The sequence below is a fragment of the Sarcophilus harrisii genome, chromosome 3 (genome assembly GCF_902635505.1).
Source record: "Sarcophilus harrisii chromosome 3, mSarHar1.11, whole genome shotgun sequence".
Taxonomy (NCBI): domain Eukaryota; kingdom Metazoa; phylum Chordata; class Mammalia; order Dasyuromorphia; family Dasyuridae; genus Sarcophilus; species Sarcophilus harrisii.
Window position 1 is genome coordinate 535,472,237 of NC_045428.1, and position 23,870 is coordinate 535,496,106.

Genomic DNA, 23,870 nt, shown 5'->3' on the forward strand with positions numbered 1-23,870 from the left:
GTGAGAATGCTATGTTGTGTTCCACACTCAGTTCCCACAGTCCTCTTTTTGGGTGTAGATGATTCCCTTTATCACTGAACAAATGGCACTAGTTTGAATCATGTCATTATTGAAGAGAGCCACTTCCATTAGAATTGATCCTTGTATAGTAGTTTTGTTGCCATGAATAATGCTCTCCTGGCTTTGCTTATTTCACTTAGCATCAGTTTATGTAAGTCTCTCCAGGTCTCTCTGAAATCATCCTGGTGGTTTCTTACATAACAACAATATTCCATAACATTCATATACCATAATTTATTCAGCCATTCTCCAATTGATGAGTATCCACTCAGTTTCCAGTTTCTTGCCACTACAAAAAAGGCTGCCACAAACATTTTTGTACATATGAGTCCCTTTCCCTCCTTTAAAATCTCTTTGGAATATAACCCCAATAGAAACACTGCTGGATCAAAGGGTTTGATAACTTTTTGAGCATAGTTCCAAATTGCTCTCCAGAATGTTTGAGTCTGTTCGTAGTTCCACAAACAATGTATCAGTGTCCCAGTTTTCCCACATCCCCTCTAACCTTAGTCACTATCTTTTCCTGTCATCTTTAATCATTTCTTGAAAAATACTATCCAGACTAATTTTTTGGTCATGACATTCAGGTAAACCATTAATTTTTAAATTGTCTCTTCTGGATCTATTTTCCAACTTGGCTTTTTTTACAATGAGTTATTTTACATGTTCTTCCATTTTGTCATTTTTTTTTTTTGCTTGAGTGATTCTTGATGTCTCATAAAGTCAGTAGTTTTCATTTGCCCCAATCCAATTTTTTGTGTGTCATTTTCTTCAGTTAGCTTTTGTATTTCCTTTTCCATTTCATTAATTCTATTTTTAAAGATGTTGTTTCCTTCAGGGGATTTTTTTAAATTGCCCAATTGTCTAATTAATGAATTGCTTTTCTTTTTGCAAACTATTGACTGTCTCTTGCATACTCTCATTTCTCATTTTTTTTTCCTACCTCTCTTATTTGTCTTAAAGTCTTTTATGAATACTTCCAAGTATTTAGGCTTCAGACCAATTTATATCACTCTTTGATATTCCCTCTATGGACATTTTGTTATCATCTGAGCTGGTATTTTGGTCTTCCCTGTTACCATTTTAGCTTTCTAAGATCAAAGTTTATTTTTTTCTGTTTCTTGATCATTTTCTTTTCTTTTCTTTTTCTATTTCCTCCTTTTTTGTTTTTTAAGATTTAATGGTCAAGCTCTACTTCTAGGGTAAAGGGGATATTGTCCCAAGCCTCCTGTGCAGTGCTAAGTATTGGTTTTGAGCATGGAGATCCCTTGTGTTTAGTGTTTTGCTCGCAATAGGGGGTAGCTTTATCTGTTCTTTCCAGGAAACAACCTGGTTTCCTAGAATTTGCCTTCTGAGCTGACACTGGGGACTGCACCACTGCTGTACTCTACTATTAACCTCAGGACCAAGGATCCTAGTTACTTATCAGGTATTTTTAAGAATCTTTCACTGGCTTCCTTGTTTACTCTATGTGTCAGAAGTCATTCAATCCAATCTGTAATTAAGCAAGCGGGTCCTTTGCAAAAAATCTTGACAAATGAGCATCCAAGCAAGACTTGAAAAGTTTCAGTTATAGCGGAATCAATGTTTCCTGAGGCTCCCCTTTCATTTTTATACCATTTGAAATTGGAAAATTTTCAGTTTTTTTAAAATAAAATATAAATGTGCCTTCCCACATATACCATTTCTATAATTTTGGAATATCAAACCTAGTTCCATGCTCCTTATTTTTCTCCCTTCTTCCCACTCTGATCATATCATTTTCATAATAATGAAAAATTAAACCCTGATCCCTGTCCAGATAGAAAGGTCTTGTTATTCCCATCTCTCTCAAGACCTTTATCTTCAAGAACTTTATCTTCAAGATTCTCCTCAATCCATATGAAATAATATAACAATATAAAGCAAATTAAAAAGAAATAAAAGACTGAAGTGGTTTATTTATGAAGATGAAGTCCAAATTATAGATCACCAAGCCTTGTTCACCTTGCAGGCATCCCCTGATACATAAAACATTACTCTCTCTTCCCCATCTTAAGGAAATACTTCTTCATTTCTTAGGAATTTTTCCCTTTCCAGGTTGCAGAAAGGGAAGCAGAAAATATGTCTCCTCTTCAAACCCAATGACTTCAGAGATCACCATTTGTGACAACATAGCTATCACTTCTTGGTCCCTGCTTTTCTGGCGATCAATAATTTAGCTGGGTATGGTTAAAAACAAAAATTTTTTGTTTACATTTATTTATTTATTTAGCAGTCATCTTAGATCCATCTGCTCTATAACACATGCTAACTCTTTAAAAGAGACCCAATTCTTTTCAAATACAACTACAAAAATTATTGTACCATTTTAAAAAGATAATTTGAAGATTTTTCAAGGATCATTTTGACTATGACATTTTCAATTACATAGTTACTCTAAAACCTAATCCTTCTAATATGTGACTCAATTTTTGTTTTTTCTCCAATTCCAAATATTTTAATAACATTTTTGTAATAGATCTTAAAGTCTGCAAATTCAATTTTATTTCATTTCAATTCCCTTTAAAACATTTCCATCTCCTTTTAACACTCCATTCTTTTTTGAATGAGAAAACAGAAGGAAAATAATGTTTGGGAATCCCTGTCTTTCTGTTAATTAACAGAATGAATTAATGAATGAATAAGAAGACACCACAGTCAGGAGACTAGTGTTCTTGCCTTTTTGTTTCTACTAAATGTGATCTCTTGGCTCAGGAGGTATGCATGTGTAGACTGGAATCTAAAGACAATTATTAGTCTCTTTCTCTAGCTCTGTATTTCTTTACACTACCATCCTGAAAAAATACTTTCTTTGAGGAAAATATTTACAATTTAACTTTGAGCTCATAAAGTGGAAAGTGGAAAAACATTCAATGTAACATAAAGATCAGTTATTGAAGGCTACTTATTTCCTCCATGTGAAATTCTTAAAACAAGAAACAAGCTCACATTAACAAAAGACCCAATAAATAACAGTAATAACTTATAATTAAAATAATATTCTACTGAAAAGTTCAGAATTTAAATTATCAGTGAACAAAGCAGCTTGTGGGATTGCTGAATTGGCATTTCATATTCAATTTAACTCTGTATTCCAAACAATTTCCTCCAGGTTCTTGTTTTCTAGTTAAATAAGTCAACTAGAAATAAGTCATGGTCTGGTGCTTCTCCTATCCATGTTCATCCTTTCCAAAAAAAGTTGTAGCTGAAGAATACTTCTGCTTTTTTTCAGCTCCAACTTAAGAACCTTGAACAAGATTGCTGCTCACTTATCTACACTCAAGAAAATAACAAACAAAAGAAGCAAAGTCAAACACAGGTGAAAGCTCACCAGGTGAATGCCATGTGCTCATAGTCACCATCTTCTCGGGATTAAGAAAGGGAACTATTTCTATTCCTTTAGGAAGAGGTTCAAATTGTCCTGATAAGATAGGAAGAGAAGAACAAACTGTGGAATCCTTTATTTATTCATTTGTTCATTCATTCATTCATTAGTCATTTATTTATTTATTTAGGATTGACTAAGTGGTTTTTCACACTAAATGGCCAATAAAGATATTGCTTTGTCATTTCCAAGAACCAAATCCTTTAGCATTAAGCTTCAAGGGTAGACATAAATTGCTAAGGATTTTCTTGCCAAAGATACTGGAGTGGTTTGCCATTTCCTTTTCCAGCTCATTTCATAGATGAAAACACTGAGCAAACAGGTTTAAGTTAAGTGACTTGCCAGGATCATACATCTAAGAGTTTGAACATTTGAATTAAGCAAATTTGAGTCTTCCTTAACTCCAGGCCAACACTCTCCATTGTGACATTTAGCTGCCCCAATTCCATAACAATTATAGTTATACAAGATGTAGACTGAGCTGATACATACATATTGCCACTAGAGATCCCCAAGGAAAGAAGAGATGATCCTTTTTAGAAGATGTGAAAGATCTTTTTAATATAGTTTGAGCTATGCAGATGCTAATCATGTAAACTGTCTTATTAAAGATGTGACACAATAATGTAGAATATCCCAGTCTTAGTTTACTTTCAAATTTTAGTAATTTAAAACTGCATTATAATTTTTGGAATCATCCTGTAGAGCTGTGATTATTGTGACTCAGGAAGGTGGAAGTAGATTAGAGATACATGAGTATAATATTATACTTAAAAATTATCACTCTTCCTATTCTTTGAGAATACTTCCTGAATCTAATAAGTGTTTTAAGTATTGTGTGGGATAGAGGGATCCATTTAGGAGTTCATATGCCGTAAGGATAGAGACTGGCCAAAAAGAAAATAGAAGGTATGGTTTATGAGTTTTGTACTTTGAGATATTCAAGAAGATCTATCTGAAATTATAGATCCAAGGTTATTAAGTAGAAGTTTCCACTTTGTAAAAATAAGAAAGGGGATATTTATTCAAGTATGGGTTGAACTATGAAAGGAAAGAGAATAAACATTTATTTAGTATTTAAAAGTATCAGGCATTAAGGGCTTTTTGAAATATATACACAAACACACACACCCCTTAATCCATTTAATCCTTCCAATAATCCTAGAAAATAGATTGTATTATCATGCCCATTTCACCATGAGGAAAATGAAGGACACAGAGATTAAGTGATTTGATTAGGGTCACACAACTAGGAAGTATCTGAAGTTGGATTTGATCTCAGCTTCCAGCTTCCAGGTCCAATGCTCTATCCACTACCTCTGATACCATTTGGTGAACTTGATGACACTTGAAATACTCTCCAATTCTAATATTCTGTGATTCTGAATAAGAGAAATCATAAGCCAAGGATGTTTTCTCCACTGGATAGTGAGAAAGACAAGAAGACATATTTAGGAGATTATCAGTGTTTTCCATAGGATTCTAAATACCCCTACCTCTCAGGTTTTCTAATAATTCTAGTTTTCCCTTCTTCAGGAACAGATATTGATGAATATGTTATTGACAAGAGAATGAAAATCTAACTTGTATAAGCTCAAGAATAGTCCAAATCCTGTTAGTTCCAGAAATGAGTTGATTGACTATTAAGCGTCAGGCATTAGATGAAATAAAGGAGAACTAAGAAAATTCAGGATATCTATGGAATGCCTGACTTATAGCTCCCTATGAGCTGTATCATTATGAAGCTAATATGTGATGATAGGAATTGAAATAGATCTGATATTAACATTTGAATGGATGTTTTAGGATGAGTCTATGACCATCATCAATTTCACCAATTCCTCATCATTCATATCATGGATCCATAACTATACATATGGACTGGGAGATAAAAATCCCAGGGACATGGTCCCTATTTTTAGTATAAGATCAAAACATAAAAGAGAGGGGAAAAAAGGAATAAGGGAGAAAAGGAGAGGACTAGGCTTTCTACGTATCTTCTTTCTGTCTCTGGAATAATGGCAAGGGAAAGTGTCCAACTTCAGAAAAAATAAAATTATTGGAACTTGATTCTCAGGTGCAAACATACTATGATAGCAAGAATCTCTTATAATTATGTATAAAACTTAAAGACAAGAAGTTCTGTATGTACTCATAGTGGGTTTATAATACAGAGCAATTACAAGAAATTAATATACTTATATAGCTCCTATTAACTAACTTTGAAAATTCAGATTCATACAAACAATTGAAAAGGGAAGCAGATCAGAAAAGAATCACAAATTCTGCAGAGGAGGCTAGAAGCATTGTTTTTTGAATAGCAGAATTTTTTCACAGTCAAAGTCACTTCTGCTCTCTTAAAAGAAGTTTTGATTGTTGGAGGAATTAAAAAAAACTTGAGGTGAATCTAAGTGTGTGTTAGGCAACAATGTCAAATCAAAAGAGAACATCTCCTGGAAAAGATATCCACTTAAGGAAGTAAACTATGTTAAAGCCTGGTGCGCACTAAAATTAGAGAAATTTCACCTATTTTCTGCACTTGCCTAAAATGGAATATGTGTGATAGACAAAGATGATATCTCTTTCTACAGGAAGGAATTCAGAGGAGTGGCCCATCTCAGGTATGGTCAATCTCAACCATACCAGTATTAGCCACACCATCTTCATCCTAGTAGGTATCCCTGGCCTGGAAGAGCAGCACATGTGGATTTCTATTCCCTTCCTGATATCCTACCTTACTGCCATCATTGGGAATTCCCTCCTCATCTATATCATTGTCACTGAGAGAAGTCTCCATGAGCCCATGTACCTCTTTCTATCCATGCTGGCAGCTGCTGATATTGTTCTCTCCACCACCACTGTACCCAAATCATTGTCCATCTTTTGGTTCAATGCTAGGGAGATCTCCCTTGGGGGGTGCATTACCCAACTGTTCTTCATTCACTCTACATATGTGATGGAGTCAGGGTTTCTGTTAGTTATGGCTTTTGATCGATACATTGCAATCTGCTACCCTCTGAGATATAACATGATCCTCACCAATTTAGTCACTGGAAACATTGGTTTGGCTGTCCTGTTAAGGAGCATTGGCACCATTTTTCCTATTATATTCCTTCTGACTAGGCTGACTTTCTGCAAAAATAACATTCTTCCTCATACATCTTGTGAGCACATTGGTTTGGCTAAGTATGCTTGTGCTGACATTCGTGTGAATATATGGTATGGTGTGTTTGTCCTTTTAATAACTATAGTCATGGATATTATCCTCATAGCAACTTCCTATGGGCTGCTTCTCCGAGCAGTCTTCCGTATCCCTTCCAGGGATGCTCGTCACAAAGCTCTTAACACTTGTGGCTCGCATGTCTGTGTTATTGCCCTCTTCTATGTTCCAGGAATCTTCACATTTCTTACCCAACGTTTTGGGCGTCATATCCCACCTCATATCCATATCTTATTAGCCAATGTTTGTGCTCTGGCCCCACCCATGCTTAATCCCATTATCTATGGGGTCAAGACAAAACAGATCAGAGACAAATTGGTCCATGTGGTTTTTCCAAGACAGAAATGACTTTGGACAATGTGTACCAAGAGAATCATTTTTCAGATGCTGTCTAGCCAAGATTGGTAACAAAGGGAATGGGAAAAAAATAGGTGGAAGCAATAAAAACTTTAGCAAGAATTCCATGACTCAGTAGTTTGTGGGGTGATGGAATATATTAAGTAGAAGTTTTCTGGAAGGTACTTCTCCATAGCTCTTTTAAAAAGAAATATGAGATTCTCTCTGGAATAGACAATATGAATAAATTCACATCACAGTGATTCTGAGCTTTGCTTAAAAAACGTCACCTATGGGATATAACTTTTCCCCCCTGAAAATTATATTGTTTATGTCTCCATAACTATAATCATGGTTTCTAAAAACTTCAATATAAAAATGTTAAATATCTGATGATATGCATTCTGGTGATAATCATTTGTTGAATTTAAGCAAAAATTTGAAGTCGGACATAAAGTTACATCATTATTTTTATTCTGAAAATTTGGTTAGACCTGCCAAAGCTTGTTTGACATATGCCTCAAGAAATCAGGTCAAACACCTCTTTTTCCAGGGGGTGGGGAAGGCAGTCAGGTAGTTCTATCGAGTGGCAAAGAGCAAGGGATTCATTGGACCCAATCACACTGAACCTTGTGCTCTATAAACTCTTACAAACTACCGGCTTCCTTTCATCCCTTTACCACTGGGAGTAACAAAGGCAGGGCCTTGTCCAGGCCCTCTTGCTCTACTGTCCCCCTCCCCGTTAGCTGCCAAGCTCTGTTTTCCTATTGCTGCTCTTTTAATTATTGCTTGTTTTTCATTCTCGAAAAGGACGAAAGAAATAGGAAGGGTGATTTCAGGACTGCAAATGAGTCGGATTTAAGTGAGGAAGGGCTATACAAAGCCACTAAACTCACTCTCCCCTCATCAGCCATCTGGGTCCAGTGGCAAATTAGATCATGGTGACTGGATATCACCCTGGAGGTAGTGGGAAACTTTGGTCCTTTTAAGGGAAGGTCACTTTGTGACCTGGGCCAGTCCCAAATATATTGAAATATAATGGTCATTTCCTTTCTTCCTTGATAATTGTAGGGAAGCCCCAAAATTCTTCATTCTCTTGTTTCTGTCTCTTCTCCTGCCTGTTCTCCATATACAAATTAAATATCATTCTATTTTATGGAAGAGGTATAGATAGAACTTATGTCATTTTCTTTTATCTTGGCACAGGTTAAAAATGTTAGTGAAATTTAATAAAATTTCCTTCAGATTCTTTTAACTTGGACAGTTGGAGTAAAAGCAACAACTGGAGTTTGGTACAGAGTATTTTCCTCCTACCATCACCTAAGAAAAGACTGCCAGTGGATATTCCCCAGAATGCCAAGGTAGGAGAATCTGTGGTATATAATTCATTTTACAGAAAGAGCAGGGTAATCAGAAAAGACAATCTAGAAATGTAACCATTATTCATGAAGCAACTCATAATTAATTAAATATACCTCAACAGAATTCATTTGGAAGTAATTTTAGTTCAGGGTCAGTCACTGTCCAGTGAAATCCTTAAAATACTACTTAGTAAACAAACTTCTCAATATGTTCTGGAAGAAACTTATATGAACACAATGAATATAGCAAAATCTGTAAGAGAAAAATCTAATCTTTTATGTGAGAGAATCTGTACTGCAGAGAAACTTCTTATATGCAATGAATGTGGCAAAATCTTGGGTTCCAGGGGAAGCCTTATTAGACATCAGAGAATTCACACTGGAATGAAATCCTTTGAATATAATGAATGTGGGAAGACTTTTACTAGCAGAGGGAATCTTAATTACCATGAGAGAACTCATGTTGGAGTAAAATCCTTTGAATGTAATAAATGTGGGAAAACCTTTGTGAAAAGGGCAAGTTGAATAAACATGAGAGCATTCACATTGGAGAAAAACCTTTGAGTGTGATAAATGTGGAAGAACCTTTAGCAATAGGGAAAGTTTAACTAAACATGAGAGAATTCATACTAGGGAGAGATCCTTTAAATGTGATAGATGTGGTATTGGAACACACATTAAGAGGCTAATGGCCCACAGAGAGTAAATATTTGAGGCGAAATTCAAATTTAGATTTTCTTAACTCAAAGTCCAATACTCTAACCACTATTTCACCTTACTTTTATGGACAATGAAGCAGAACATGTGGGGTGGGGGAGAAAGAGGCGGATGCTTACTACTTATCTTTGTATTCCCAAATCATTGGTGAACCTTTATTAAGCATCTACTCCATGTAAGGCACTGTGCTGGCAATTTAGGTTTAGGCAAAAAGAAAGTGTTAAATTGAATTGTGATCACATGCATCTGTATGATAAATGTCACTGTATTTAAATGTGATTGTATAACCCTAACTCACTAGGTATTGTTATTTTCTAGAGGATAAGCATCTGGCACAAATATAACACATGAAGAACATACATGGAAGGCTTTATCTTCAGCAGGACTTCAAGCTCATTTTATGTCTTTGTTTATTTTAGTTAGAAGGTGCCTGTGGAAATAGGAAAGAAATCATATTCTCACTGTACTGATTCTAGTGGGATTCTCATCACGGAAGGCTTTATCTTCAGCAGGACTTCAAGCTCTTTTTTATGTCTTTGTTTATTTTAGTTAGAAGGTGCCTGTGGAAATAGGAAAGAAATCATATTCTCACTGTACTGATTCTAGTGGGATTCTCATCAATTTTGGAGGCTGCTACATTCACCTAATCCTTAGAAGGAAGGAGGGAAAATTTCTGACATACATCAGTCAACATTCATATTTATCTCCCCCAGTATTCCTCTCTTGAATTTTTACCTCTTTTATGACCCCAGCTTCATCCCCTCTATCAAGAAAACCAACAAAAATGTCTGTTAGGAACGAAACTAGGAAATCTCTTTTTTGGCTAGCCCAAGTGTAATGAATCTCCCTTGTTTTAGCCAACAGAAGATTGAAAATTTTCAAGTAAGTACTTATTATGGCAGGAACTGTGCTAAGCCGGGTGATAATAAAGAAAGGCAAAACTAGTGTTGTCCTCACATTTCTTAAATTCTAATGGTTGAAACAAAATGTGAACAGTAATATGCATGCAAAATATACACAGAATAAATTGGAGGTAATCTTGGCAGAAAGGTAATATTGAAGGAGGGGAACCAAGGAAAGCTTCTTGTGAAACGATTTTAACTGAGACTTCAAGGAAGTCAGGAGACAAAGGTAAGCAGGGAGAGAACTCAGCCAGTGAAGAGATGTGGTGTCTTCTACGAGAAGCAACAAAAGGATCAACAGATCATAAAGTATGTGGAAAAGAATAAATGTAATAAGAATGAAAAAGGTAATAAGAAACCAGGTTAAAAAGCCATATAGATACTTATTCTTTTGATAACATGGAGTCATTGAATGAGTAGGTTGATGTGGAGGGAGTAACATGGACAGACATGAACCTTAGGATGATCACTTAACCAGCTACATGGAGGATGTACTTGAATAAGGAGAAATAAGAGTTAAGGAAAAAGAATTAGAAAGGTAATTGACAGCTTAGCACAAGAGTCATAGAATCTTACCCAAAGCATCAAACTTCCTGAAAACTAGACTAGTCCATAGAGAAATTGATTGTTGAAACAAGAAGAAATATTAAAAAAAGGTTTCAAAAAATGGAATAATAGAAAAAATATTTCATGGGAAAAACAATAACCTAGAAAACATTGAGGAAAGACTCTTTCCTCATATGTTTATATATTCCTCATAATATAAGAATCATAGAAAAACCAGAAAACCATGACCAATAAATAAATAAAGGGATGTTCCATTTCAAAAAATCCTCCCAAAAAGCTGACAAGATATCATAGAATTGGAGGACAAAGTTAGGGAAAAAAATTCACCACTCACATTCTTGAAAGAAACCCCTAAATGAAAACTTTCAGAAAATTAAGACAATTTAGAGAACTTAGGGCAAAGGGGGAAAAAAATTGAGTGCAACTGGAAAGAAAGAATTCAAATACTGAGAAGCCAGTCAGAATCATACACAGTTTAGTAGCAATTGATATAAAATAGCAGAGAATTTGGGACATAATTCAGGACAAACAATATAAGCTTACAATCAAGAATACTTATCCATCAAAACCTAATATAGTATTATCCTATAGGGAATAAAAAGAATAATGGAATAGAGCCTCTTAAACTTTTTCCACTTGTGACTCCATTTGCCTGAGGAATTTTTATGTGACTTTGGGTATATAAGTATATAAAATGCATATATAAATTAAACATTTGCTAATTATAAATTATAATTTCACAACTCCTACATTTAGTTGTGAGACGTCCTCTGTGGTCACAAACTACAGGGTAAGAAGCTGGGAAATAGAGGACTTTAAAAAAAAGACTTGATCTGAGTAAAAACTTTGAAGTGCAAGCAGGAATCAAGAAAAACTAAAAAAAAAAAATGATCAAACAATAAGGGACTAATAAAGGATCTAAAATTTTAACTATCAGTGATTTGGAGAGGCATTCTGATTAAACAGAGAATCTGAGAATGGTTCCATTATGTTTCTATGATATCAAAAGAAGAATGAAAATGGGACAGAAAAATGCATTAGCAAGAGAAGGAAAGAGAGGAAGGGTGGGGAAAATGATCTCTTAATCAAAGTGTTCAAGGAGACATCTGTACTAATAAGAAAAATGGGTTTAGTTTGAACAATTGATTCTTCAAGCTCATTCTCTAAATTGATAAAATTAAAAATATATATATAAACACATGCACAGATATATGATGTTGGGTATAAAAATGCTTTTCCTTTAATAGATAAATGAAAGTATGCAATGAAGGGAAAGGAAGTAAATAAGAAAGGTAGGCTAATAATGAGAGTAGGCCTAAGCAAAACAAACGAAATATGGATATTTAAAAATATTTATGGCAGCCCTTTTTAAGGTGGAAAATAATTAGATATGAAGGAAGTGCCCATCAACTGGAGAATGGCTAACCAAGTTAAAGCACACAAATGTGAGGGAATACTAATGCATTGCAATAAATGATGAAAGAATGTGAATAGGATTGACTTACTCATAAAATGGAAATAAACAGCAGTTTGGATCAAAACTGGGAACCAAACAATATGTAATTTACAAGAAATACATTTAAAAGTGAGAGACACAAATAAAATAAAAATAAAGGGTTATAGTAGAATTTCTTATTCTTCTTGTGAAAAAAAAAAGCAGGGATAACAAACATGACTCAAGACAAAGTTAAAAATAAAACATTTAATTAAAAGAGTTAATCATGGAAACTACATTATGTTAAAAAGACACTATATGTAATACCATTATATCAATATTAAACATATATACCAAATGTTATAGCATCCACAGTTTTAAACAAAAAGGTACATGAATAAAAGGTGAAAATGTGAAATTATACTAATGGGACCTCAACTTTTTCTTCTCAGAATGAAATCAATCTAACCAAAAGATAAATAAGAAAGCAGTCAATGAAATGAATAGAATCTTAGATAAACTAGATATGATAACTAAATAGAGAGAACTGAATGAGAATAGAAAGGAATACATCTTTTTCTTGTAATACTTATCACTTTTTAAAAAGTTGGTCTTACATTACCACATAAAAACTTTATATTGTTAAATGCAGAAAAGAAGAAATATTAATTGTATCCTTTTCAAATTATAATGCATTAAAATACATTAAATAAAGGACTGTGGAAACAGATGAAAAATTAAGTAGGTCAAAGAACAAGTGATAGGAACAATAATTTTTATTAAAAATAATTATGATAATTAGAAAACATGCCAAAACTTATGTTATTCAGCAGAAGCAATAATCAGAGAAAAATGTATATTTTAAAAAGCTTACATCAATATGTATCTTTTGCCTTTATATCCCCAGCACTGCCCATTACATAGTAACCATGTAATAAACATTTGATCCCTGCTGAGATTACATGTGGATATATATATGATGTGTGTGCATATACATACATACATACATACATACAAACACACATATCCCTTACTTTTGCTGAGAGGAGAGAAAGAGAAACAGACAGAGAATGAAGCTAATTGCAATTCAGAATTATAAAATGAGCCAGATGATTTTAAATAGAGTTAATGATTCATACTAGAGATATATAGAAAATGAGTCTGGAAAGGAAAAGCAGAGCCAGAACTTGGGGTGTTTTGATGCCAAACAAAGTAATTCCTTGAGCTGTAGGGGACTGTGAACATTTTTTTTTAAGATATTATTTGAAAATGATTTCTCAGAAAGATTAGTGTAACAGCATGGTGCAGTTTGGACTAAACTTGGAGAATATTATAGAGGCAAGAATACCAAAAGATCCTTACATGTGACCCATGTTCTTGGGAGAAATAGATAATGTTATATTATAGAATCACTCAATTTTTGGCTTTATATTGTTTCCACTTCCTTCTGGTTAAATGCTCTTATTCCAATACCAAATGAGTTCTTTTCCTGAGCAGAAGGTACACATACATCAGAGTCTGCTTTTTGCAGTTAGAGTGTTTCACCTCTTTATAAATTATCTTTATTGGTTTGCCATCCAGGAAACTGCCACATAGTTTCATTCCTTCAGTCTTTGCTTGTTGCTAAGTATGGAAATAAGCTCCTGCCATTGACATAGATTGAGAGGAGAATTGTTCATCCTTAAAGAGGACACATACAAAAGAAATGATCATTATTCTAGGATACTTCCTTAATGGCCTGGGTGAATGACCAGAATCCATTAAAAAAAAAAAAAAAAAAAAAAACTGAGCACAGACTTGTTTGGACTATACTTCTTTTCCCAAATCCCATCAAAAAGAGATTGACCCCAGAGTTAAGTAAGTTGCATAGGTAGATGTAGGGAAAACTTAGGACTTAGAATTTGGAATATTATAAATTACTTCAAAGATTCAAATCTTCACCCTTAGAAAAAGAAAGATTAACATTGAAAAGATTAGTCAGACAACACTGCCTCCATTTATGGGTACTGAGACCAATTTATTCATTAACTTCTCTTTGTATCTTCCTAAAAATCCTCCAAAGAAGATTCACCTAATATTCAGAAGCTAAAAGTATTATTTCAAAGTCAGAGGATTTTAATGAGGAGCAAATTTAGAAAAACTAAAAATATTTTATTTAGACTCATGAGAAAATTAAAAGTACTCAGGTTTTGAGTCGACCAGTCAATCAATAACTTTTATGATGTTTTTATTATGCACCAGGCACTGCACAGACTATTGGGAAAACAAAGGCAAAAAGAAAACATTTCCTCCCCTCAAAGAGTTTATGTTTCATTCATATGAATGGGGACATTCATAGGTGGGGACAATATGAATATATTCAAACGAAATACAAAATAAGAAGTACTAGTTGCTTGGTGATAAGGGATTTTAGCCTGGAATCACCTGACTCATAAGGAAAGTACCTCTTTTATAGTCTATCCAAAGTGAAAGCATATGTTCTTGTCATATTTTGATTGTGAACAACCAACAGGCTCCTAAGGTAAATTGGTGAAAGAAACCATCACACTTAGTTGCCTTGACATTAATATCTCAATGACAAAGAAATAATATAGAGCATCTCATCAAAATTTTCTTGGTCCTATGAAAAATCAGAGCTATCTTTCTTCCACAAAAGGAAAGTCGGAAGGTAATTTCAGTATTGAACTTCTTAAGAAGGGAAATGGGCCAAAGGCTATATAAGTACTGTCCTAAAATTACTTTCTGGTAAACTAGATATGAAATATTAGTGAATAGAATCTGAATATGAAAGTGAGAGTAATGATCAAGGAGAACTAGATACCGGCACCATGAATTGAAACTGACTTTTTATTCTACTATTTGGGGAAAATACAAGGTGAGTCTTTCCCAGTATCTTTGCCAAGAAAACCCTCATACATAGTTGCATCTAGTTATTTACATGTTGTCTTTCCCATTAGGCTGTGACTTACTAGTAAGGAACAGAAATGAGATAAAAAGAGGCATGGCATAGCTAGAGATGTGAATTGCTTCCAAGAGTCAAAAAATTGTTCTAAGGTAACTGGTAACTCATTTTGCATTAGAATATGGACAGAAAGCTTTAAAAAGTCACGAATTTATATTAAAATATATATGTTATAATTAAAATAAACATGACACAATTTAAGTGAATAGATACATACATGTGAACATATACAGATGTGTTTATATTTACATTTGATAAGCATAATATTTACATGTGTTTATTATACAACAGAGAAATCTAGATAGGTAGTGGATAAAGTGCTGGGCCTGGAGTCAAAAAGACCTGAGTTCAAATTTAACCTCAAACACTTTTTGTGTGCTGCTGGGCAAATTATTTAATCTTGTTTGCCTCAGTTTCCTTGTCTTAAAATGATCTGGAGAAGGAAATGCAAACAACTACAGTATCTTGGCCAAGAAAACTCTAAATGGGTCACTACATCATACACTTTGAAAAATGACTGTACAACATACAAATACATAAGGTAGTTCAATGTATAGAACATTAGGCCTGAAATAAGATCTAAGTAAATCTACCCTCAAAAACTTCCCACCTGTTGAACCTCAGCACGTCCTTTTGCTTCTGTTTGCCTGACAAAAGATGATCTACTTAAAAGGGAAATAGTTAACTATTCTTTGCCAAGAAAACCCCATGGACAGAAGATGTGGTCCAAATGTTTGATCCTTTCTGAAAGCTTATTAACATACTCATAAAAGATGCCATCACTTAGTGTATAGATGATCCTCATAATGATTTTATATAGATGTGATAATGGGAATATGGGTCAGTAGTCACTACTGACATTTTTTGGTCACTTTTTTTTTGGGGGGGGTATACTAGATCTGAGATTTTGTCTTTTTTTTGCACTTTTGATATTTTCTTTTGATCCCTCAAGAACTCACAAGTGTATTGACTCTAGGATGAATCTCTTTTAATTATATTTGTTTCAAATGGGACCCAACTATTTTTGTTTCCTGAAGACCAAACTAGCTTTATCTGTCAATAAACATTTATTAACACCTGCTGAGTGCCAAGTACTCTTCTGCATTCTGAGGATACAAAGAGACAAAAGACAGTCCCTCCCCACAAGATATTCATGATATAACTGGGGAGAAAACAAACAACTATGTAAGAACAAGCTCTATGCACATTTCATAGGAAATAATTAACCAAAAGTACTAGATTTAAGAGAATTTGAGAATGACTTCTTTTAGAAGATGGGATTTTAGTTGAGACTTAAAGGAAGCCATAAAAGCCAAGAGGAAAAGATAAGGAGGGAGAACATTCCAGGCATAATTGATAACCAGAGAAAATCTCCAGAGCTGAGAAAGGCAGTGTCTTGTTTCTGGAACAACAAGGAAGCTAGTATCACAGATTAAAAAACTCATGGTGTGGAGAAAAGCATAAGAAAATTGTAAAGGTGTGTGGGGGGGAGGGTGCTTGGCTGAATATTAAATAGAAAATTTTTATTTGATCCTGAAGGTAATAGAGACTTACTAGTATTTATTGAATAGGTTGTGAGATGATTTAATTAGTGTTTCAGGAAAATCGTGTTAGCAGCTATGAGTGGAAAAATTTCAAAACATTCAAAATAACTTTGAGGTTGGGGAGACTAATGTCCTATCTAGTCCTTATATGTGAGGGTGAGGTCCTAGAAAAGTCTTCAAGAACAAAGTATTGTTGAGCTGGCTCTTAAAGGAAAGCAAGGTTTACAAAAATTGGAGATGATGGAGAAAGTGCATTCCGGAAATGGGTGATAATTAATACAAAGACATGAAAACTGGAGATGGAAAGTTATATATAAAGGACAGCAAAAAGATTAGTTTGGCTGAACAAAAGAAGTGCAAAAGGCAGAACAGGAACAAGCACCTGAGAGGGCAAGGTATGGAGGGGAGGGTGAAGGATAATAAGGCTAGAAAGTCAGTCAACAAGCATTTACACTTACTATGTGTAGTAAGTACTAAGTGATGGAAGCAGGAAAGATAGAATATAGCCAGGTTACAAAGAATTTTAAATATCAAACAAAGCATTTCCTATCTGGTCTTACAGGTAACAATGAGTCACTAGAGTTTGCTTAGTAGTGAAATGTGACGTACTTTGGGAAAATCATATTGGCAAGTTTATAGAGGATGGATTTGAGTAGGGAAAATCTTGAGGTAGAAGGATCAATTAGTAGGCTATTACAATATTCCAATTAAGAAGTGATAAGACCTAAATTAAGTTGCTGGCCATATAAATAGAGAGAAGATATATTTAAAGCTGTTTTGTAGATATAAATGACAAGAAGTAAATGAGACTGAAAATTGAAAATGACATTGAGGTTGCAAACATGGGTGACTGGAAGAATGATGATGCCTTTTATAGAAATAGGGAAGTTTGAAAAACTTTGAAGGGAAAGGTAATGAGTTCTTTTTTATTCATTTTAAATTTGGGATGCCTCTGATACATATATTTCAAAATATCCAATACGTAGTTGGTAATACAAGATTGGAATTTAGGAAAAAGACCAAGCACTCAGTCTCCTAGTATAAAGTAAACCTACTGATCCTGGTCTCTGGTCAGTATTCTTGTCCATTTTAAAAAAAATAATGATTCATTCTGCAGTCCAGCCCTCCAAAGGAAAATCTCAGAGAGCTGAGTAGGATGTGACTTGGATGAAGGGGGACAGCTCTCCAATTCCCAGTTCCTCTTTTAACAGCTGGTACCACAACTATTCCCACCATCCCCTAGTCCCGGATCTCCATATTTAGATTACTCCCTAATTTACTTTGATCCCCAGAGATCTAGGATAAAGCTGATTGAATCTTAGCTCCTGGAAGTACATTTGCTCTGATCTTTGCTCTGACCCCAAGATAGGGTGAGTGAGTGGCCAGAAGTGTGAGGTGTGAGATATGTCAAGGAAGAAAAGGAGCCAGAGATCTCTTCTGAAAAGGGCCCAAGTAGTGGTGACTGGGAAGAGATATCTAGTAGAGCCATCACTATTAACAGTGATTTTGGGTTTCTTTCTCCAGGCAAAGACCTCTAGAAATCATCGTAAGTGTTGTTTACCCGGACAAATAGGAGTCTTTTAAATTCCTCAAATCATTGGGAAAAGGAAAGAGTGTCCTGATACAGGAACATATTCTATACTTTCAACAATAGTAAGTCCTTTATTGCTTCTTATCTGAGTCTTTCTTACTCAACCAGAAGCCCCTGATCTTGCTATATCAAATGTATAGATGAAAAATAAGAATCAAGGAGCCCTCTTCACCCTCTTCAGAGAAGTCTTTATAATGATAATAATAATAATTAGATTAATGCTTTTCTAAATTCTTATTCTGATGCTTCATTGTACACAAGTATATCTAGGTTCTTGAAGATTATGCTAAAAGATCAACATCAATCAACAAACATTTATCTAGGCCCTATTATGTACAGTGAGATATTCCAGGTTGTTAGGGGGAAAAGCAATTTTTATATAAGGCATGGTTCCTGCTCTCCAAGATTTTAAAAATTTTAAACAAGTGCTATTAAGCAAGATAGGTCTCAAGTATGGACCTGGGAACACACTGGGCAACTGTTTGACATCTAGCCTAGTTAAATAAATAGGCTCATGAACAGAAAGCTGGTCATCAGATAATGAATTCCTTTGGTCACAGTGGCTCATGAAAAACCCCCATCTACTAAGATACAGAGATATTTTAATAAGCTACAATGACCATTGTATCCTCCCAAAATTGTATTTCTTTTAAAGGGCTGAAGTGATCCAAGATAATATTCCTTCCCTTTCTTTATATCATAGATTATACTTTCTAAATCTTTTACAACCATGATCTGGTGTGCTGCTTGAAACAATCTTTTGAGGAAGGTAGGGAACGGATTATTGTCTCTTTCAGAAGGAGGAAATTGAGGAGATCAGAGAAGGGAGGTGACTTGTCTGATGTCACTTAGCTCAAAAGTGAAAGAACTGGGTATATAGTTTTTCAGTACAGCATTCATTTTGACTGTATCAGCTGCAGGGTATCCTAAGACCTTATAGCTATTTTGTCTTCATGTCTTATAGCACCTGAGCTTATATTTTAATCCTTGATTCAAGCCCTCATTTCCTTCCCAAGACCCCATTTCCCAACCAGACAAAGGTTATAGCTACATATCCCTAGCTGTTGTGTCTGAGATAAGCCTCTATTTCATAAAGGTAAAGTCTGGATCATGGAGGGTAGCATGACCAACATCTACTTCCATTTCCCCTTTCAGACAAAGCATGTCCATCCGGAGACACTCCTAGTCTCCAGCCTCTGAAAGGATGTTTGTCAAAGAGCGGGTTGGATACACTGTTTTATAATATGATGTATCATGATACAAAAGATGATGAGTTGTACTTTGCCCATCTCCCCATATAAAGCTACCTGGAATAACTTCACAACTGAACTGCAATGAATGAAACAAGGCAGGAGGGAAATTCCCTTTTCATAGAGTCCTTGACATTTGGGAAGATTAGGAGATACATTAATACAAAGGCAGGCATTTTATATTCGTGTTAATGTTATAAATGCAAAAAAAAGATTTATAAACATTTATTTGTACTTATATATGTATGGTACTTATACTAACTGTATTTGAAACACTTGAACTGACACAAAGATAAATAATAAAAAGTGTCTTTACTCATAGAGTTTAAAAACATCAAAGAAAGTTAACATTTATCAATAACTATCATGCAAAGGAATAATAAGTATACAAAAGACACAAAATGCTATATGAAGTAAGAGGGAAGAAGGAGAACATATAGCTGTGTGAACAAGGTAGTCTTTAAAATTAGTTCTTATTTCAGGAGGGAGAGATGGTAGGGAGAAGGCAGTTCAGGTAGACCAGGGTGAGGAACAACATAGAGATTGGAAAATACAGGAAGTGTTCAAGGAAAGCGAATTTTATTTAGGAGCAGTTTGCATGTTAGAAATTTGAACTTGGAGTCAAAAAATTTGGGTCTTACTTCTACTGCCTACACTTAATATTTACAAAGCAGTGGATGAATCACTTCTTTTCTCTGAACTTCAGTTTGTCATATTTAAATGGAATTAATTTAACCTCACAAAGTTATTGTATGTATACAAAGTACTTTGAAAAACTTAAAGTACTATATTTTGTTTTTACTTGGATATTTTTTAGTCTTATATGACTTCTCATGATCCCACTTGGGTTTTTTTGGTAAAGTTACTAGAGTGGTTTGCCATTTCCTTCTCCAACTCATTTTACAAATGGCAACTGAGGCAAGACTTGTTCAGTGTCACACAGCTGATAAGTGTTTGCGGCCAGATTTGACCTCAGGAAAATGTCTTCCTGACTTCCTAGCATGTTGGAATCTTTACAAAGTGTTAAGACATTGGAGTTGATAGAGACAATAGTTATCTGGTTTGGCATGATTCAGTGTGATTGATTTGATCTTAGAAAGAGATATTTTGGGCCAGAACTAAAATGTGAAGGTTTTCTGGAGACAGCCTTAGTCTCTAGCCCTGGATTCTCCCAAACGTGTGAACTCCATTGAGTACTTAGATACTTATAAGCTCTCTAAAGGTAGGAACACAAGCATTGTTTCCATCAGTTGTACTTAGTACTTTGTTTCAAGTTCTGGCCCAAAATATCTCTTTCTAAGATCAAATCAACTCCAATGGCTTAACAGTTTGTAAAGATTCGAACACTAGCACTCTATTATTCTTTAAGAAGTAGAGCACAGAAAGGGTAGTATTGTAACCTAAGGATGAAAAAATAAGCTAGCATCACAATGTCAAAGAGTTGTTAAGAAAGTTTAACAGAAATTAATCTGTCAGAGAAAGATGGATAAAGGGGATGTGGTAGAAGAGAGGGGAAGTAGTGAAAAACTGTTAGGAAATTATTACAGTACTCTATTCATGTTTGTATTTGTATATTAGGAATGGGAATGGGAATGAAAATAGATAAGAGATTTATCTACATGAAATTTTGTAGAAGGTAGAATCAGCCAGACTTGTCAATTCAAAAGACTCATTGAATATGAGAGGATGAGGGAATCAAAGATGACACTAGTGTTTCAAACAAAGGAACTAGATTGAAGGGTAGTATGTCTGGTGTAAAAAAAAAAAAAAAAGATGATGTCAGAAAGAGAAATATGTTGAGGAAGCAAAGTTTTAGTATTTGTTTTGGAAAGAGTAAGTTAGAACTGATATAATGATAGATGGAAGCAGTTGAAGACAGTTTTGAACTTTAAGAAAAAGTTCATAGTTACAGTTAAAAATATAGAAATCATCTGCTTAAAATTATAGTTGAAACTATGGGGATGAATTAATTTTGTCAGAAGACAGAAATAAAGATGATAGGGGTCTGAAAAAAATGAGTGAGAGATATGGAAGTGAAGGTATCAAGTACAGGCAGTTAAATCACTGCTCAAACCATGTGAGAGAAGGGGAAAAAGATCATACCATAACATGGCAGAAGTATTTTACCCTTTCTACTCCTGTCTTGCTAGCTAAGGTCTTAGATTGGAGTGAGGTGGTAAAGCTAGTCATATTAGCTTGTCCTCTCTAGATGATGTGGGCTCCTATAAGAGGAACACATAGGCCCAAGACCAATATCTTGAATTTAACCTTACAAATTCTGCCAGAAGTTATCCTTACCTTTCTCTCTCCCAATGCTCTTTGGCCTGTCTGACTACCCACTCACTCACAGTCATGCTTCATACTGCATATCTTTCTTTCGGCTTCCTTCTTTCTCTTACTATCTAAGCTTCTCACAGGATCTTTTCTTTGCTATAGACTTGAGAAGTGAATCTTAATTAAGGAGAAAAATCATAGAATCAGTCTTGAAACTATAATAACATTTCAGGGATATCTAGTACAATTTCTGGCTCTTTTCTATCCCTTCCATCCAATACCCAGTACAGAAATCCTCTGCATAGCATTCCTAATAGATAAGTTTCTAAATATTGTTTGAACATCTTAAATGACAAGGAACTCGCTATTTGCCAAAGCAGTCAGTCCATTTCAGCTCTGATCATTAGAAAGATGCTGCTTATATTGTGAGTCATGTGATGTAGATAAATGAACATCCAGACTCAAAATGCCTTGCTTCAAATCCTGTTTCTCAATTCATTAATTGAGTGATCTTGGGGAAAATCTATATCCCTCTGATCTTTTGTTTCCTAAAATGAAGGGACTGAACGAGACAATCTATAAGGTTCTTTCCATATCCATTATCCTATCAATTGCCTCTTTCTGATGCTAATGATACTTTCTAGTATCACAGAAATAGGTAAATAATCTCTGCTAATGCATTAATTTGACTTTGTCCTTGACTCATCTCTGCCATTAAAGAAAGGTTCAATGCTTTAATGAAAAGAATCATAGGATCAAAAATTTAAATTTGAAAGTGACTGGTGGGAAAATTGAAGACTCCTGGTAATGCAGAAGGAAGGAAGGAAGGAGGGAGGGAAGGAATAATAACTTATTAACTACCTATTATGTGTCAGGCACTTTACCAAATATTTTACCAATATTATCTCACTTGAGTCTCACATTCTCCTTTGGAGTAATTATACAATTGAGGAACATGTGGCAGACAGAGGTTCTGTAATTCATCTGGAGTGTCATAAAGCTAATAAACGATGAGGCTAGGTATGAATTCAGATCTTCTAAAGCTAGGCTCAGGGTTTTATCAGCTCTACCATTTAGTTCAGGAATATGGTGGTTACCAGAGAATCTTTTTCTTGTTACTCACTAAGCATCTGGCTTAATTTTTATACACTTTCAGTCATTTCTGGGTGTTTTGTATAGGGAAGGAAAGAAGAAAATAAGCATTTATTAAGGACCTAATATGTGCCAGGCCCTGGCCTAAGCACTTTACAAATACTATCTCATTTCACCTTTACAACCCTGAGAGGCAGGTGCTATGATTATAGTTGAGAAAACTGTGGGAAACAGAGACTAAATAACTTGCTTGAGATTATACAACTAATAAGTGTCTTGAGGTCATATTTGAACTCTGGTCTTCCTGACTCCAAGCCTAGCACTGTAACCACTATACCACCTAGCTATTTCCAAGGCCATCTGCCTTACTTTACAGAACTAAAACATAATGACGGATTTACAGACCTCAGGCCACAAGGTTTGCCACTTAAGATGGCAATGTATCTGGGTAATTAATGCACAGGTAAAAAGAATCATAGAACTTCAGAGTCAGAATCCTAGAAATATAGTGATACTGTAATTGACTTAGTCCATCTTCCTACATACTACTGGAATCACATAATAGGAACATTAACTCAGAGGAAAGAGTGTTTCTTTTTCTTTTTCTTTCTCCTGGAAGCACCACAAATCAGGGCTCCCCTATTCTCTCTGAAGAGAAATATCAAACTCCTCCAGCTCCCTATTGTTACTCTCTGGCCATTCACCTCTATTTTCTACCCCTCTTTATTTGACTCATTTCTTGTGAAGTAAATTTATTTCTCTTTGAAAATTATCTTTTGTTTTGTCTGGATCAGGAGGAGGAAGAAAAGTCTCATATATACCATCCTGCAATGCTCATTTCCAATTATTTTTTTTAAATGAATATTTATCTGTATGGGAAGTTAAAATAAGATCTCCTTGGGGACAGTTTCACAAGATTAGTTGCTATCTGCCCTTACATTTGTATGAATAAAGAAACCACAGAGTTAAGTATTATTGTCAGATACATGCTAGAAGAGTAAGACAGGAGTATTTATCACAAAGTGGAGCAATCTAGGATGAGAAGATATAGATTTGTCTTATTAATTAAATAGGTTTTCTGGAGGAAGTCAGTTTTTTTTGTTTGTTTTTTTTGAGTGTAGATGTTTTTTATTAGCTGCTGATAGAGACATTA

General features: G+C 34.7%; 1 protein-coding gene across 1 annotated transcript; it reads left to right on the top strand.

Moving 5' to 3' along the window:
• Positions 1-6,086: 6,086 nt before the first annotated feature.
• On the top strand, positions 6,087-7,034 carry LOC100935036 (olfactory receptor 52B4-like). The gene has a single exon (XM_003764794.2). It carries the CDS (start codon positions 6,090-6,092, stop codon positions 7,032-7,034), a length of 945 nt encoding a protein of 314 aa, XP_003764842.1. The 5' UTR covers positions 6,087-6,089.
• The last annotated feature ends 16,836 nt before the right edge of the window (positions 7,035-23,870 follow it).

What these genes read in the sequence shown, in the direction of transcription:
- LOC100935036 (XM_003764794.2), top strand. Translation starts at nt 6,090, where the DNA reads ATGGTCAATCTCAACCATACCAGTATTAGCCACACCATCTTCATCCTA.